Raw genomic sequence first — 15,410 nt, 5'->3', positions numbered from 1 at the left:
TAATGTTGTTAAAATTACATCTTTCTATCTGAAGAAGCAGCAGTTGCTGAAAGTAGAGTTTTTTCACTGTTGGGTTCTTAACTAGTTTAGCAGAAATACTGAAGATGTGGACAATAATTCTTCTTTTAATAAGTTAATTTTCAATAAATTAAATGCATTCTATTCTTCAAAGAGTCGGAAGTATATGATATCTAATATAAAGATGTAACAATAAGAGAATTTCCCTGGATGCTAAGGTATTAGCACACATCGCTTGAGCATCTCTAAGATGGGGAGAAAAACTAAAATGCTGAAAATAGAAGACATCAAAATTGTGGATTTATAAACCAAAATCAAAAGTTACAGGGCGGCTGAAAATATGAATGCAAATATGGACCTGTTCTTGTAAATATAAAAGAAACTCAGGCCTCTAGAGAAAAAGCTTGGGAAATGAGTGCAGCATCCATCTGTAGTCATTATAGAATAGTTAGCACAATGTTAAGAGCCAAAAGAAATATGTCCTGCAGTGTGTGTATATTATACTTGTGCAGTTGTATGTATTTCAGAATAAAATAACCTCATATGAAATGGTTATTAGTTGTGTGGAACACTTTGAAGGGCTGAAAAAGCATCTTGAGCTGAAATTTGGGAATAATAGCATTTAAAACACTATTCTAAAATTTTTTATGCATCTTTTTCTGATAGAAATACTAGATCTAAAAGCATTGTTTTCAGCGATTTTTTTTTTCTTAATTTCTACTTTCTCCTCTATTTGGGTAGAAATGGGGGAAACATCTTAAATCTGTTCTGTAACCTTATCCGATTGGAATGCAAATTACTAGATTTGAATACAAGTAACTAATCAGTCAGTCCTGTGCTGTGTTTTGAGACAAAAATGTGTGTTCTCTGGTAATACTGGTGTAACAAAAGTGGGGGAAGGGAAAAAGCGGCAACATCGTTAAGATAGGAAATTCGTCTTTGTTAGCAGCTAGCTTTCATTCAGCGTGTTCCGAGGGAAACAGCGTTCATCAGGTGTCGGGCTCGCTTGCTTGCAGTGGCACGCCTGAGAAGAGATCCTTTTTTGTCCCCCAAGAAAGGGCCCTAATGAAGCCCTGGAGGGGGGGGCTGGCTGCGCACTCGGTGGCGCCTGCGGAGCAGAAGGTGCCCCAAAGAGAGTTGAGAATCTTCTCTGAAGTTTTGGACCATCTGGGCTATTCAGCCTTATGCTTCAGGGTGTAAGCTCGTCTCTAGGTCTTGCAGTTTGGGCTAAAGGGTGAAGTGGGGCTGGGGAGCAGCTGATGGGTTATTCACCCCTGCCCGCTGAGCCCGGTCTTGCACTGTTTTCCGAAGCAGCGGGCACTGGGACTGACAGTGACGCCGGCACCCTCTGATACGGGCTGCTCCAGTAGATGGACCTCGGGTCTGATCCAGTACTGCAAGCCCTGGCTAGACTCATTAGCTAAAATCCATTAGTAGATCATAAGATCATCACAGACCTAGTTTCAACATGCCTATGCCACTGAATTGGGGGATGGCGAGCCAAGCACCAGTACGTGAAGGAGCAGGATGGCCGGGGAGTGGGTGGGTTCTCCTCCCAAGTCCTCTTTTCTTCCTTTTTTTTGTAAAACAATCTTCTCCCTAAACATGTACCTGTCTGCTGTTTGCCTTCACCCCATGGAAGTAAATGTATCCTGGTTTTTAAAAGCTGGATGTGCTGCAGCTTTAGTTTTCAGTGAATTGCTATGGAATAATTTCCATGCTATGGAATTTCCATATGAAATTTCCATGCTATGGAAAAGTTGTAGGATCAAGAAAAACTTAAACACCTTTCTCTTGTATTAACCACCTTTCTGCCCGTGGGTATTTTTAAGGTTACCGAATGTCTGGAGACATCCCAGTTGCGTCATCTGTGTTACAATTGAGATTTTAAACAGATAATCGACAGCACAGACATACAAAGGTTTTTAACCACAGAAGACTGTCAGAACGGCATGTGTAGTGCCGGCAGACAGTGCTCACTCTTCCTGCTCCAGAAAAGAAGGGAAGCAGCTATATGAGATGCTAATAATCTCACTGTGGTTTTGAATAGACTAGACTTGAGAGTCTTGAGTATTTTTCCTTTTCCCTTTTAACTGCAATTTTGTTATTGTATTGCTGCCCCCATCTCTGCTAAATATGGCTTTTGAAATGTAAATCATATCATGTTCTCAGAGATGCATATGACACCCTCAGCACTGTTCTTCTTTGCACTTCAAAGAGCTGTGTGGTCACACTTTGCATCTCAGCAAAATCGCAATATTTGCCTTCTGAAGATCTCCTTTAATGTGTACAATCAATCCCTGATAATGTGTTTTGGGTTTTTGTTCCCTGGAGTCTGTTAATTTTAATGTTGCTACAGGTCATCAGGAAACATAATCTCTTCTTTTTTAATTTCTCAGTGAGCGTGCCTGAGGGGAGAGGAACACAAGAGAGGAGAGACAATTGAACATCACCATTGGCCGAGACCTGAAAAAATGGTGCTGGATGAACAGAGGATTAGAACTTAATTGTAAAAGGGAAATAAAGTCTTGGCAGGCAATTTGCTTCGTTTCCGCATTCATCATGGCCCGAATCCTCTGGCTGGCTGGTTAATGGGACTGTCCAACGCTTCCTACTTGGATTCGGTGCAGATCCCCTCTGCCTACGGATCAAAAGACCTGGGGTCAGGTAGGAACTGGATGGTGCCAAATACGGGGATGGAAAGAGAAATGGACTTTGGCGATCTAAGATGGAAGTGACTTGACAGCTCCAAGCTCAGCAGTTGTCTCCAGTAAGGACAGGTTAAGACGAGAATCTCAAGCTTCGCTGGGAGAGCAGTATGCAGGAAGCTGGTTTTCAGGCCACAAATGCTTTCACAGGTAAGGACTTCTGTTCTAGTTCAGCCCATAGTTTTGGGACAGTTTACTGGAGTTTAGAGAAGAAATTGGATTTCTTCCTGGCTGTTGTTAGCGCCTTGTAGTACTTTCAGTTTAAATAATATTTTAAAACAGTTCACTTGAGGAACAGTTCAACACTTGTATTAACAGTGAGTAACACAGTTATTCGTATTTCAGGCCCTCTGAAATGGATGGCCACAAGCCTTAGGGAAGGTGTATCCCAGCTTCTCTAAGCTGTACTCATTAACAGCTTAACAGTGAGTGGCCTCCTGGCTCAGTATGAAGTGTAATCTCTTAAGTTGCTCTTACGTTCAACACGGGAGTTTGGCAAGGGAGCAGGATGGATGTGGTTCGTATCAAGAGGCTTCTCAGAAACATGTCAGCGTTGAGCTTTATCTCATCAGCCAGAGCACATCTCTGGGTAGAACTTGGTGGGTACCTTCTCCTTGTACTCCCTCCCGCACCATTCGCATGCTGCAATGCTTAAACTGGCAAAACCGGCGGGTTTAAATGGTAACTGTTTCACCTGAGTCCAATGTATTGCCCTCTAGATACGCTGAAAATAATGTAATGAGAAAGGGGATGCCAAGGTGGTGTGCTCTCTGAGGAAAGCTCCCTCTAGTGTGAAGTCTGCTGGAGTTCATTCAGTGCTTTCCCCGTCTGGGCTGGTTTCTGATTTGAGAGGTGGGAGAAGGAAACGGGCAGGGATCAGGAGATCCTGCTGCTTTGTTTCCACATCTGCTGGCCAGCTGAGACCCTGTGAGAAATACGTAGACAATCAACTAGGTATTCCTCTTGCTTTAGTAGATCTAGATAATGGATTAGTAGCACAGCGAAAGTTAGTGATGTGCGAGACATTTATTTTTCCAATTTAAAATTCTTGCCTTTAGAAGAAGTTTACTGGTTTAGCGGTTGTATGTACAAGGAAGATTATTTTCTGTCTCGGGATGCTTTACCCTGGGCTCCCTACTGTTCTGGGAGCTCTTTCCAGGAAGGAACTGTTTATTTCCCTGTGGGCAGACTCCCACTTGGTCCTTTTCCAGAGCAGATCCACCCTCAGAGAGGCTGGTCCCACCTTTCTGGCTGCAGTGGGCTGGCAGCTCTGTGTCGGGCTGTCCGCACCAGCATGTCGCTTTGGCCCTGTACTGCAGTTCTGAACTGTCTCCGTTGCCTCGCATTGCTTTGATTTACCACGCTGTTTCCGTGCGTGTCAGTGAGACGTGTCTTCAAGGAGAGGAAATGGGAAGCTTTACTCCACATGTGGTGCAGTGCTGATGGGAGATAACAGAATCACGGAATGGCCGGGGTTGGAAGGGACCTTCGGAGATCATCTGGTCCAACCCCCCTGCCAAACCAGATTCACCTAGAGCAGGCTGGACAGGAATGTATCCAGGCGAGTTTTGAATATCTCCAGAGAAGGAGACTCCATAATCTCTCTGGCAGTCTGTTCACGTGCTCTGCAGCCCTCAAAGTAAAGAAGTTTTTCCTCACGTTGAAATGGAATTTCCTGTGAAGTCTGGGGTCCTCCTGCCTCTGCCTGCAGCTCCCTACCGCCATTCTTGTCATGTTTGCACATCTTCCTCCTATCTGCTCTCTGCCACTCTCAGCTTATTCCTAGGAGTTTTTGCCACTCCTTTGCTCTCCACCAGAATTCCTACTGTGTGGACATCTGTTCCCTTCCTTACCTGACCTGCCTTCTGTGGCACTCTCCTTTGCTGAAAACCTTATTACCTTTAGCACCCTTGCAATGTTACATTATTTTCTTTCCAGCTTTACAGTCTTCTGCCACAGTATCTGCTATCCCTTAGCTCCCAGAAGGTAGGGGTTGTTGGCACTGTGAATCGGGCTGCTCGGGCAGTGAGATGTCAGAAAGCTGGTAACCTCGTATCTGCTGCTGGGTGGAAGAGACCTGGCAAATAATGATGCATAAAATGCAGGGAGATGAAATTGGGTCCCTGGAGGCCCAGGACAACAGTCAGGTTGTGGTGACGACCCAGCAGATTCAGACCTGTTCTGGAGACTTTAACAGCGTGAAGGTTGCTTGGTCTCTTGTAAGGAATTCTTACATTCTTTTGGATTTGCCCTCAGGTAAAGATGTTAATAAACATTTTCAAGTGTTGGTAGCTGTACTAAGGAATTATTGAACGCTGAGTTAAATTGGACCATACAGTCAGGAGACTTGTAAAGGAAACAGGTTGAAATATAATTCCTTATATGAGGTGAAGGCAAGGACTTCTGTTTCTTCCAACTTGTATCAAATCCATATCTATCCATATTTGCTTTTTGGAGCTCTTTCTTGTTCCTTGTTAGATTTATGTAATGTATTTGGCTGTAAACAGTGGGTAGGTATGTATTTCTTAGAGAAATTCATTGGACTGTGTTAGGCTAATTTAAGAGTTGCCATAAAAGTGTAATGGCAGGTGCATATGGTTGCTCCTCTGCTCCTTGCTATACTGCTCCTTTTGTTTTATTGGAATGCCAGTTTAGCTGTAGGAAAAAACAGTAGCTGTTAGCAGCGGAGGGGGCATGACCACATGCAGAAGGGAGCTAATTTGTACAGAAAAAGCTTTGATATCTGAAACCTGTGCAGTGTCAACACTGAATCTAGCCATGCTAAGTGACTGCAGCTATTGCAACAATCAGAGTAATCGTTTCAATTTACAACTGAACAGAGCGCTGGCAAAAGAAGCCTGGGAGGATGATGCCTCTGTGTAGCCACCTTCAGAGTATTTCATAAACCTCCTTTCCACCTCCTAATTGCTGTGACCTGGAATGGCTTACAGTAAAGGCTAGGAGATATTTTGATCCTGTCTGTACGCTCAGGCTTGATTAGGAAAGAGATGGCTGAGCCTATGATGGTAAAAGGCAATTTGAGCGATAGCAATCATGAAAGAGCGAGCTTATCGTTCTTCAGAAGATGAGAAAAGGGAACTTGAGAATAAAAGCCATAGCATGCAAGAAAGTAGATTGCATTCAACTCATAGAACTGATAGGTAACATTTCTTGGGAAACAAACCGAAGAGGTTAAGGAAGGCTGGCAATTTCTAAAGGAACTAACTTTTTTTTTCTCCAGTCACAATAAAGAATATTAAAAGCACAAATAAAAGTTGTCCCAATAAAAAAGGGTAAGAAGAGGCAAAATTGCATGATCCGAAAATGGAGGATTCATACAGAAAGTGGAAACTGGATATTTTACTAGAGATAAGTGCAAAAGAACATGACAAGAATGCAGGGGCCAAATCAGGTAGGCCGAGGCACAAAACAAAGTACAACTAATAAAGGACATGGTAACAAGGAAACATGCCATGTTCTCAGTAGTAATAGGAGGAAGACTGAGTTTCTGGACTACTAGTTGAGAGGGAATGACAAAACTCATGATCTGAGAGGACCAAGTAGTTAATGACATTTTCTTTTCATCATTCTTTGACGAAAAGGGTTACCAGGTGGCAAGAAAAGGGCTGCTACCTTGAGAAAGGTAAGAACTGATTTATAAACAAATGAGATAGGATAATAGATATTTTAGAACAAGCTGGAGCTTATTAAATTATCTCTGCAACATAGGGTGAAATAGCTGAAGCAATGTCTGAGCAATTAGTGGTTACACTGGAGAACGTTTGGAGGACAGTCTAGGTTCAAAAAAGCTGTGACAGAGCAAGCACTGCACCTACATGTAAACTTTCCTGGGTCCTTCTTTTTCCCCTTTGCAGTAGGTAGCTTATCTTAAATTCTTGGGGAAAAAAGTTTGAATCAAATAATCAAGTAATTTTAAAAAATAAATAGCCTGTAGATAATAATATGATAAATGAATTTGCATATTTTTTTTCCAGAAGGTACCTTGTCAGTGGGGCCTAATTTCCCTGCAAGTAGAGAAATAGTATATCGTAATTTTTGGATGGTTTTTTACCCTTTCCTAAACAAGGCGGCAATATGGGCTACAAGGTGGGTACACAGTTGGCTGGAAAGCTGTTCTTGGAATAATTACTACTGATTCATAGTCAAACTAGAAGGATATATCAAGTGGGATTCTGCTCTGGATTTCCTGAAAATATTCAATATTTTAATTAATGACTTAGATGCATGCAAAATTTCCAGATGACACCGACCAGAGAGAGGATGTAAACCCTCTGAGCACAGGATTAGAATTCAAAATTACTGTGGTGTATCGGAGAACTGGTCTAAAATGAATATGATGCAGTTCATCAAGGACAAGTTCTAAATTGTGGTTGGGCAGGAATAATCAGCTGTGCAAATCAAAATGTAGAATAACTGGTAAGGCAGCAGGTCTGCAGAAAACAGATGGGCAGTTGCAAGAGTTCAGAAAATGGCTATGAATCAACAATACTATGCCATAAATGTTATGCGAGAATATATGGACAGGAGTATGCATGTAAGACATGCAAAATAATTTTTCCACTGTACTTAGCATTTATGTGGCTGGTGTACCAATTCTGCTCTGTGCGGTGCTCTTCAGGCCTGTTGGAAGCATCCAGAGAAGAGTAAAAGAAAAGGCCAGAGGCCTAGACAATACGACCCTTAAGAATTGGAAAACGGTCTTTTTCAGACTAGAACAGTAATTCTTGAACTTTCTGAAGGTGTTTTTCCTAGGTTCCCACGAAGCTGTGGGGATTTATGCCAGGGCCTGTGTCTGCTGCACTGAGCTACAGGGCAGGATGTGGCCATGATACAGCAATGCTTTGGTGTGATGGTCAGGACCCACCTTGCTTGCACGCTTCTTATCTGCCATGATGTTCTGCACCTTCTGCCTTGGCCACTCTCAGTGCTGCACCAGTGCTAGGGTAACAGCGGTGGGGATCCTGGACAGCCAAGGTCTATTTTTTAAATCAGCCACTTTCTTTTACCAGTGTGTGTTTTGAGTGCTGGTTTAGGAGAACAGCGTGATTCTGACATCAGCTCTCGATCACTGGGGAGTCTGTGGCCCAGGGACATCCAGGATGATCAAAGGATAAGGGGAACGCTATGGGATGGATTAGGAATCAGTGTATGAAGCCTCCTGACCTTGCAAGGCCACCTTAGGTCCATCAGGGTTTTATTAGCTCTGTCTCAGCACAAGCTCTGTCAGACCTGAGCTGACTTGGAGGCATTCCTGCCCTGTGACCCTCAGCACTGCTAGAGGGATTATTAGCTCTGGCACTATGGAAACCCGAATAAACAGTAAGAGGTTGCTCTGTGCAGTGGGCCCTGCCCTTCAGTCTAGCACTGACTTTTCCTGTCACCTTCTGATCCCATTCTGTCATAGCTTCATATCTTTTCCCTCACACCTTTCCCTGTGGAAGTGATGGCACCCTCAAATCTTTCCATAATCCCTTGCAGCCGTATGTCTCGAGGTCATTGTCGCCGAAGCTTGACCTTGGGACATATCCAGAGAGGCCAAGTTACTCCCAAGGAGCAACTCCTCAGCTTGGCTGATACTCCCCCAGGCCCTGCTTTAGCAAAGAAACAGAACGCATTTGTTAGGAGATCCTCATGTTCATACGAACGCAGCTTGGTGGAGCTTCTCCAGTCCCCCCACCTCTGCTCTGTGTCCACCTGGCACTCAGGACTTCTGTTGCATTTCTTGTCCTGTGTTTTCATGCTCTCCCAACCTCTCTCCGCCTCCTCCCTCATCAGTGCCCAAATCCCCTCTCTGTGTACTGAGCCTCCTCCACCCCTCACCATTTGTACATCTGGTCTCACTTCTCTTCCAGATTTCCCCTCCTTCTGATTTTTACTGCTTTCCTTCACCTTCTTTTGTTTCCAGACCTCTCCCACTTCCAGACCAACTCACTACAACTCAATTCCGGGTTGTCTAAAAGCCTCTTCTCCCCTTTTCTAGACTCAACCCTTCCTCTCCTTGTCTGCCCTTCTCTGGGGTGAGTGCCTTTTCCCACCTCACATCTCTTCCACAGTGACGTCCACTGGTTTGTGGGGGACCTTTCTTTGTAGGAAGACGATCTGAGAGCCTGCTGCTCAGTTTGGCTTCTCTCCCTGCATCTTTTTTTGCTTAACTGCTGGTGTTTTGGGTGGAGATGTATCTGGCATGGGGGTGGTAGTTCCAGAACAGAGACTCCTTGAGGGGGTTACATGGGAGACCAGATAAATTGCTCCAGAAGATTACATATCACCCAGTTGGTCATTACTCGTTTAGAGAATGGAAGGGTGAGGGAAAATGTGATAACCATTTAAAAGTATATGGAAATTTCATGTAAAGAGGAAGGTAATAGAAACTGTTTGCCAGTTCTGCTGGGGATAGAGCACAAAGTAACAGACAGGCTTACTGTGGTGGGGAGACTGAGGTGAGACGTTAGGAAAATCTCTCTAATGGTAAGGATAGTTATGAACTGCAGCCGATTGCCTAGGGAGGTTGCAAAGTCTCTGTCACTGAAGGTTTTTAAGAACAAGTTAGACAAATATCTGTCAGGAATGGTTTATGTATAGTTGATCTTGCCCTGGGGCAGGGGAATGGACTTCATGAGAGCACTTCCAGCCTTACTTTTCTGTGATTCTATTATTGCTGGTTCCCTGGATAATAAATGTACATTTTTCAAGTTAGTAACCCACCTGCACTACTTTATCTTCTCTGTGTTTAAGTAGATTCTGTTGAGCTCTTGGAATAATTGATAAAGGATAGATTAAAAGTCTTATGTGTTTAAAGTCTTAACTCTCGTTTTGCTGGAGTACTGCTCCACTGCATTCCTTCTCGCCTGGCCTCATTCTTTAAACATCTTATTTTTGGGGGGTGTGACGTATGTTTCTATGTCTGGGCAACTTGTATAGAAATATTTTAATGTTACAGAAATACTGCATCCATTCTTCTGTTTCACAGTATGCAAGTATTTTAAGACAAGCTTTTACCACTCTTAGATAGTGAGCATTTTTAAAAGGTAATGGTTAAGAATAACAAAAAACAGGGGAGAGCCAAAGCAACTGCCCTTTGAGGTTGTTTTTGTTGTTATGAATAAAACTGTGCACGTTACTCAGCATCAAGTATATAACTGGTGTATCTGCTGCTGAAGATAGCCTTCTTCCTTGGAATTATAATTGCGGCTCAATGTAAAACAGCAAAACAGGTTTGAAATGTCTTCTAATAAGTGTATAATGTAATTAATATTAAAACCAGTTGAAAACTCATTTATACATTAACACAGGTCTCCCACATTGCTGCCGTCATTATTTGCATGATTTTCAATTACAGATAAACATTTCATTTAAAAAAATACAACTTGAATATGTATCAGAGCATTCTCATCCCCCTCTGTTCCAGTTTTGTTTTCATCTGCCTCTTAAAGCTTGTCTGTCCTCCCTAAAATCTCTGCAATTTTCTTAACAAATGCATTCTTATTTTATGAATTTTCAAGGTTACCCACGGACAACTCTTACTGTCTCTTAGCTGTTGGGAGAAACAGATTGCTTTTTGCAATGCCCCTTACTCAGCACACAGATAGTAACAGATCACGTTCCATTGTATTCCCTTAGATATTTTTTTAGAGTGTGCAATTTTTAAAGTACAGATAGTATTCTCAGCAAAAATACGTGGAAGAAGATACAACCTCAGTCTCTAAGAGTTTGCTATCTACATATGTTACACTCTGGCATTCACCGAAACTGTTTTAAGTATAGTAATGCATAGCTTGGAAGTCTCCTCTTCAGGGTTAAATGCTTTAATAGAATAACAGGAGAGTGAGAAACTGTGAAAATCAATTCACGAGCGGAGGTGCCATGTGAGAGTGATATCTTTTGGTCACAGCCTAGTTCTTCTGTCGTCCTTAAGATCAGTGATTAGAACAGCAGTGCTTTCTGCTTTAGGTCGCTCTTCAAATCCAGGAGGTCGGCTTTTAAGTTTTGGTCCCAAATGTTGTGTAAGTAAGTGAAACACTGTGTTTTCTTCTTTCTTTCCTTTCCCCTCAAGAAAACAGAGAGTTCTCTTCAAACATCTGGTTGAAGGACTGTTTAATCTGTAACTGGATGGGTACTGCCTCTGCTAACTGAATTGTGGCAGTTCTTATGCAGATAGAGGGGCATTTCACACAGGCCAAGGAGTTAATATTTTAAACGCTTCTCCTTTCAAATTTTTATTTGACTGGGATAGAAGACGTCTTTGCCTGTTTGCTTGATTCAGTGAAGTATTACATACTTGCCAACTTGCTAAGGGGAAAACCGGGAGAATTGGGGTGGCAGTCACTTCCAGAAGATGGCCTTGCTGTGCGAAGCTGCCTGGAGCTCACTGAATGTGGTGGTAGAGGAAGGCAGAAAAGAAGCCAGGATGACTCCAGAGGAAATGCAGTGGTGTGATGTCCCGTGAAACACCTTGTGGGTCACTGGGCTGAGAAAAGGATCCTCCACAGACCTGGAATTGCAGGCTACTGCATCATGTAACACCATTCGTATCAAGCTCCATCTTAAAATTTTTACTCTGATCTGGAAGGATTTTTTAATTATTATTTTCAATTTTTAATTGAATTTTCATTGATATTTCAACTAATCTAAATTCGATTTAGAAGTCCTTTAATTTTCAGTCTAGGTGTAATCATGGCTATACGTGCATGGTTCACTTGTGACAAATAGTCCAGAGCCCAAATGACAGACTGTGGACTGTGCAGGCCGGGGCGAAAGGAGGTTCAAATTTAGACAAACATCATGGACAGCAGTGTTATTAAAATTATTTTATGAAGTAGTGTATTGCTGGGAATTTCAAACTTCTCCTTTCCAAAGGCATGGGAGGGAATGCTCCATCGTGTTCAGGGAGGATGTTGAACCTGAATCCTCACCATTGATAACTGATTTTAGTAGATGACACTCAGCTGATGGTTCTTTGGAGATGCCCATCTGCCATTTCTCATTTCTAAATAGTATTTGTCACTGTGCCTTGGCATGATACAACTTAATTAGCCAAATGGCCAATTCCAGACTGAATATGACAATAAACTTAAATGTAAATATTCTACATTTCAGTGGTTAATCATAATAAAAAGGCAGACTTTTTGAATGGACAAAATGAATGCATAGTCCCTCGTGTAATACCCAGAAAATAAAAAGGGGTGAAAATTGACTGTTAAATTGGCAGTGTATGTTTTCTGTTAATTCTTTCTAATTAATTAGGTAGCTTTTTAAAAAAAAAAAAAAAGAGAAGAGATGAGATATGACATTCAGGCTATGCCCGTGGCTGGCTGAGGGTATTTTCACTGCTGAAAAGGCCTTTTGCATGCTGAAGGTAACAGTTTTGCTGGTGGTGCTTCAGACAGAAAACAAGCCTTTGGCTGTGGCTCTTGAAGGTGGCCAGAAATCCCACGCGGGAACACGCACTTCTTTCTAACAAACTGATCAGATACGTGTCATTGGGCACGCCATAACCTGAGGAGGAGGAGGAGGAGGAGGAAGAGGGCCGGCGGTCCCCCCAGGAGTGAGATGCAAGAGCGATGCTGTCGCCTCGCTCCGGAGCACCAGCATGAGGCCGGCTGGAATGAGTTCTGTTACAGACCTAAAAGTGCTAAAAGAGGAAGCATAAAACCCAAATCAATGCAAAGCTACTGAAGCACTTGACTGCGCCCTTTTGGAAGCTGAGGAGGTACGGTGGCTGAGTGGAAACATGAGCGATAAGACTCAAAACCCAATTTTATTCATACAAAAATGATGCAGGATGTTCCCATGCACTCAGCTCCAGGCGGTGGTTTTTTGAGTGAATAGCGTGAGGTCAAGTTTTGGTCTAAAGTTTTGGTGCTTGGTTTTTCTGTAATGTCAAGCAGGCCATTTGACGTGATGGTCTATCAATTTTCTTTTACCACGAAATAAATAGTATGAATTAATGTTATGTTTCTTTGCTGTATGCTGTAGCAATGCATTTACAAATCAGAATTTGCAGTTTGGGTAAACAAAGAAATGAAAATATTTGACATTGCAGGATAAATGTTGCGTGGTGAAAAAGCCTAAAAGTCACTGAGGAGAAGGTAATACCACGTATACAGAATTAAATGTTACATTTTCTTCTCTGATATTTACACCCTTTTAACTTTTTAGGAAGAGAGGCCAGGATGCACGGGGATTAATTTGCTTGTCTGGCCTTTTTTTGGTGGTGTTAGGTTTGGTTATTGTTCAGAGGAAAGCTTCTAGGACACAGTCCTTCCTCTGAGCCTTTCTACGAATGTGCGCATTCAGGCAGCTGTATCTGCTAAATCTCCCATCCTGGGGCTTGGCTTTCCTCACCAAGTACTTCGTTATGGAGCAACATGGATCCACCCCACCCCACGCTGCGCCTCGCCCAGGTTTCTCCCCAGGGACTGCCCAACCCCTGCTCCAAACCCTTTCCAGAGGGATTCTCCCACCCTCTTTAATTTCTACTCAGCCCTCAGCAACACTGGATAAGCAAAATGTTCGGTTTCTAGTAGGATCATTCCTTGATAATAGGGTGGAGCCTTCAAGCCTTGCCAGCCTCTTACGAACACCCAAAGATACTTTTTTTCCTGGAAGACAACATGAGGCAATACTCTGATATATCTGTAATAACACTGTCTGCTTTCCGAGATCCATCTTTTCCAAAGCTGTGCTCGTGTAGGGTTGGGAAACTGCTGATTTGTGAACAGAGGAGGCTTCAGGCAGGTGGGCTTTGACAGTATCTGGAGCCCAGAAACTTAGGCTTTGACATCAAAACAGGATTCCTCTGTATCATATTTGTGTCCTTGCCTATAGTCACCCCTCTATAATTTGGCTATAAAACTTATGCAGTAATTTGAGCAGTTGAATCCCTAAGCTTTCTTTGAAAACCTTCAAGATGTGCTTCCCAGGGGTTTAAGCAGATGTATCTGTGTGCAGGTGGCAAGTGGGGCACTCTCCCTGCTCTTCACAACCACGAGTCCGTTTCCATGCTCTCTTGTGCCGGGATTAACAATCTGCGAACAGCGAAGAACAGATTGAGCAGTATGCCTTCCACACACTGTGGGTTTTGATTTTATTTCTTTAAAATTTTCTGTCCTATTGTGGGCTCTTTGTGTCCTTAGCTTCCTTGCTTTCTTCACTAGAAAGTCAGTCCCTTCTCATTTAAGGGCAAGAATAGAGGAAGCTTTGTTGGAGGAGTGAGAAGTTAACAAGGAGGATTTTTCATGATGAAAATGCCCCAAAAGAATCCTGCTCTACAGACAGCATCTAAGCAGCATCTTCAATCTGTGCCTATGAGGATAAGCTTATTTCTGTTGTTTGTGGGTAAAATGGCTTCATTTAATGCCAATGCTGCGTGCCTATGTATTGTAGGTAGTACATACGCTGAGGGGTGGGAGGACACCCAGGACAAGGTACTGACTTCAAAAAAGCCTGGAAGACTTGCTGGGATATGAATTGTTCAAGAATTGTCTGTTTATCCTGGAGGCTTAGACTACACAAACCCATAATTATACTGGCTGAAGACAGATTCGCAGTCTGACTGTGTACTCAGTCCTTGATTTAAATGAAAAAATTGGAGTTTGTGCATGAGTCTCCATTTTTCCCCTTTCTGAGCTTTATTATACTGGATTTGTTTATCTCAAAAGAAGTACTTTAGAGAAAATACCTGCTTCCAGTTGCTCAGAGCGAGAATTTGAAGTGACACGTGACCTGACACGACAATGCAAGACTAAATTCAGAAAAACTTCACTGTTCTTAACTCAGGATGTAGGTGGCATCTGTGAACTAAAGACATTTTTTTGTAGACATAAGTTTTGTGTCCAAACCAATGCTGTTTACAGAAATTGTTGGAGGGTTTCTGTGTAATAAAAGGAATAGGGGTAAGCTCCAACAATAAAGGCAACAAGTATGGTTCTTGAAGATGTTTTTATTCAGCGCCTTGTCTAGTGTATGCATGGAAAAGTGACATAGCATTGACTTAGTGGCTTTTGTACAATCTCTCAAGTATGTTACTGTTTTAAAACCATATTATTTTACTTTTGATATAAAAAAGTTAATGTTCTCTCAGGCATATCACTCATGCTCATAGTGATCAGTGTTGCACCAAAGAACCTTCAACTGAGACGAGGACCCTGCTGTGCCAAAACAGTGAAGGTCAGCCCCTTTAAAATCTCAACATCTAAAAAAGACAAGATAGAAGTAGAAATACTGCTGTCTTGCATTTACAGATAGGCAACTAAGGCACAGATGAAATATTCACATCGAGTGAGCTAGAAAGCTTGGCAGACCTGAGAACTAGAGCCGCAGCCCCTGAATCTGAACCCAGTATGAAGGGTGAGATTATAACCACAAGTACTAACATATTCATTTTTATCTCCAACTCAGCAGTATACCTACTGCACTATTTTCTCTTATTTCCTCTGCTGTATCTTTATTCTTTCTACTTGCTGCCATGAGAAGAAGAACATAAGTCAGTAGGATTTCTTGTGGAAATTGGAGGCTTGCTTTGTGCCAGCATTGCTGGAAGGAATTTCTCTGAAGAAGAATTACAGCTGCCCATAAAATATGTGACACAAACAACCCTTCTCATCTGCAAGTATTAATTGTGCATTGGGAAAAAGGGGGTACAGGGATACAAGACTCCTTGAA

The 15,410-nt window shown here is 42.5% G+C and overlaps 1 protein-coding gene across 4 annotated transcripts in view; it reads left to right on the top strand.

Annotated features, from left to right (window-relative positions):
- The window catches only part of LDLRAD4 (low density lipoprotein receptor class A domain containing 4), a 296,688-nt gene that overhangs the window by 102,547 nt on the left and 178,731 nt on the right, over positions 1-15,410 (top strand). For all 4 annotated transcript variants that reach the window (XM_063326474.1, XM_063326470.1, XM_063326471.1 and 1 more), the window contains one exon: positions 2,418-2,876. In XM_063326474.1, coding sequence (XP_063182544.1) covers positions 2,837-2,876 — 40 coding nt within the window. In that variant the 5' untranslated portion in view covers positions 2,418-2,836. The remainder of the gene's footprint in view (positions 1-2,417; positions 2,877-15,410) is intronic.

This window comes from Chroicocephalus ridibundus, chromosome 2 (assembly GCF_963924245.1).
Source record: "Chroicocephalus ridibundus chromosome 2, bChrRid1.1, whole genome shotgun sequence".
NCBI lineage: Eukaryota > Metazoa > Chordata > Aves > Charadriiformes > Laridae > Chroicocephalus > Chroicocephalus ridibundus.
Note: the sequence above shows the minus strand (reverse complement) of the source record. Positions and strands in the feature narration are given on the sequence as shown.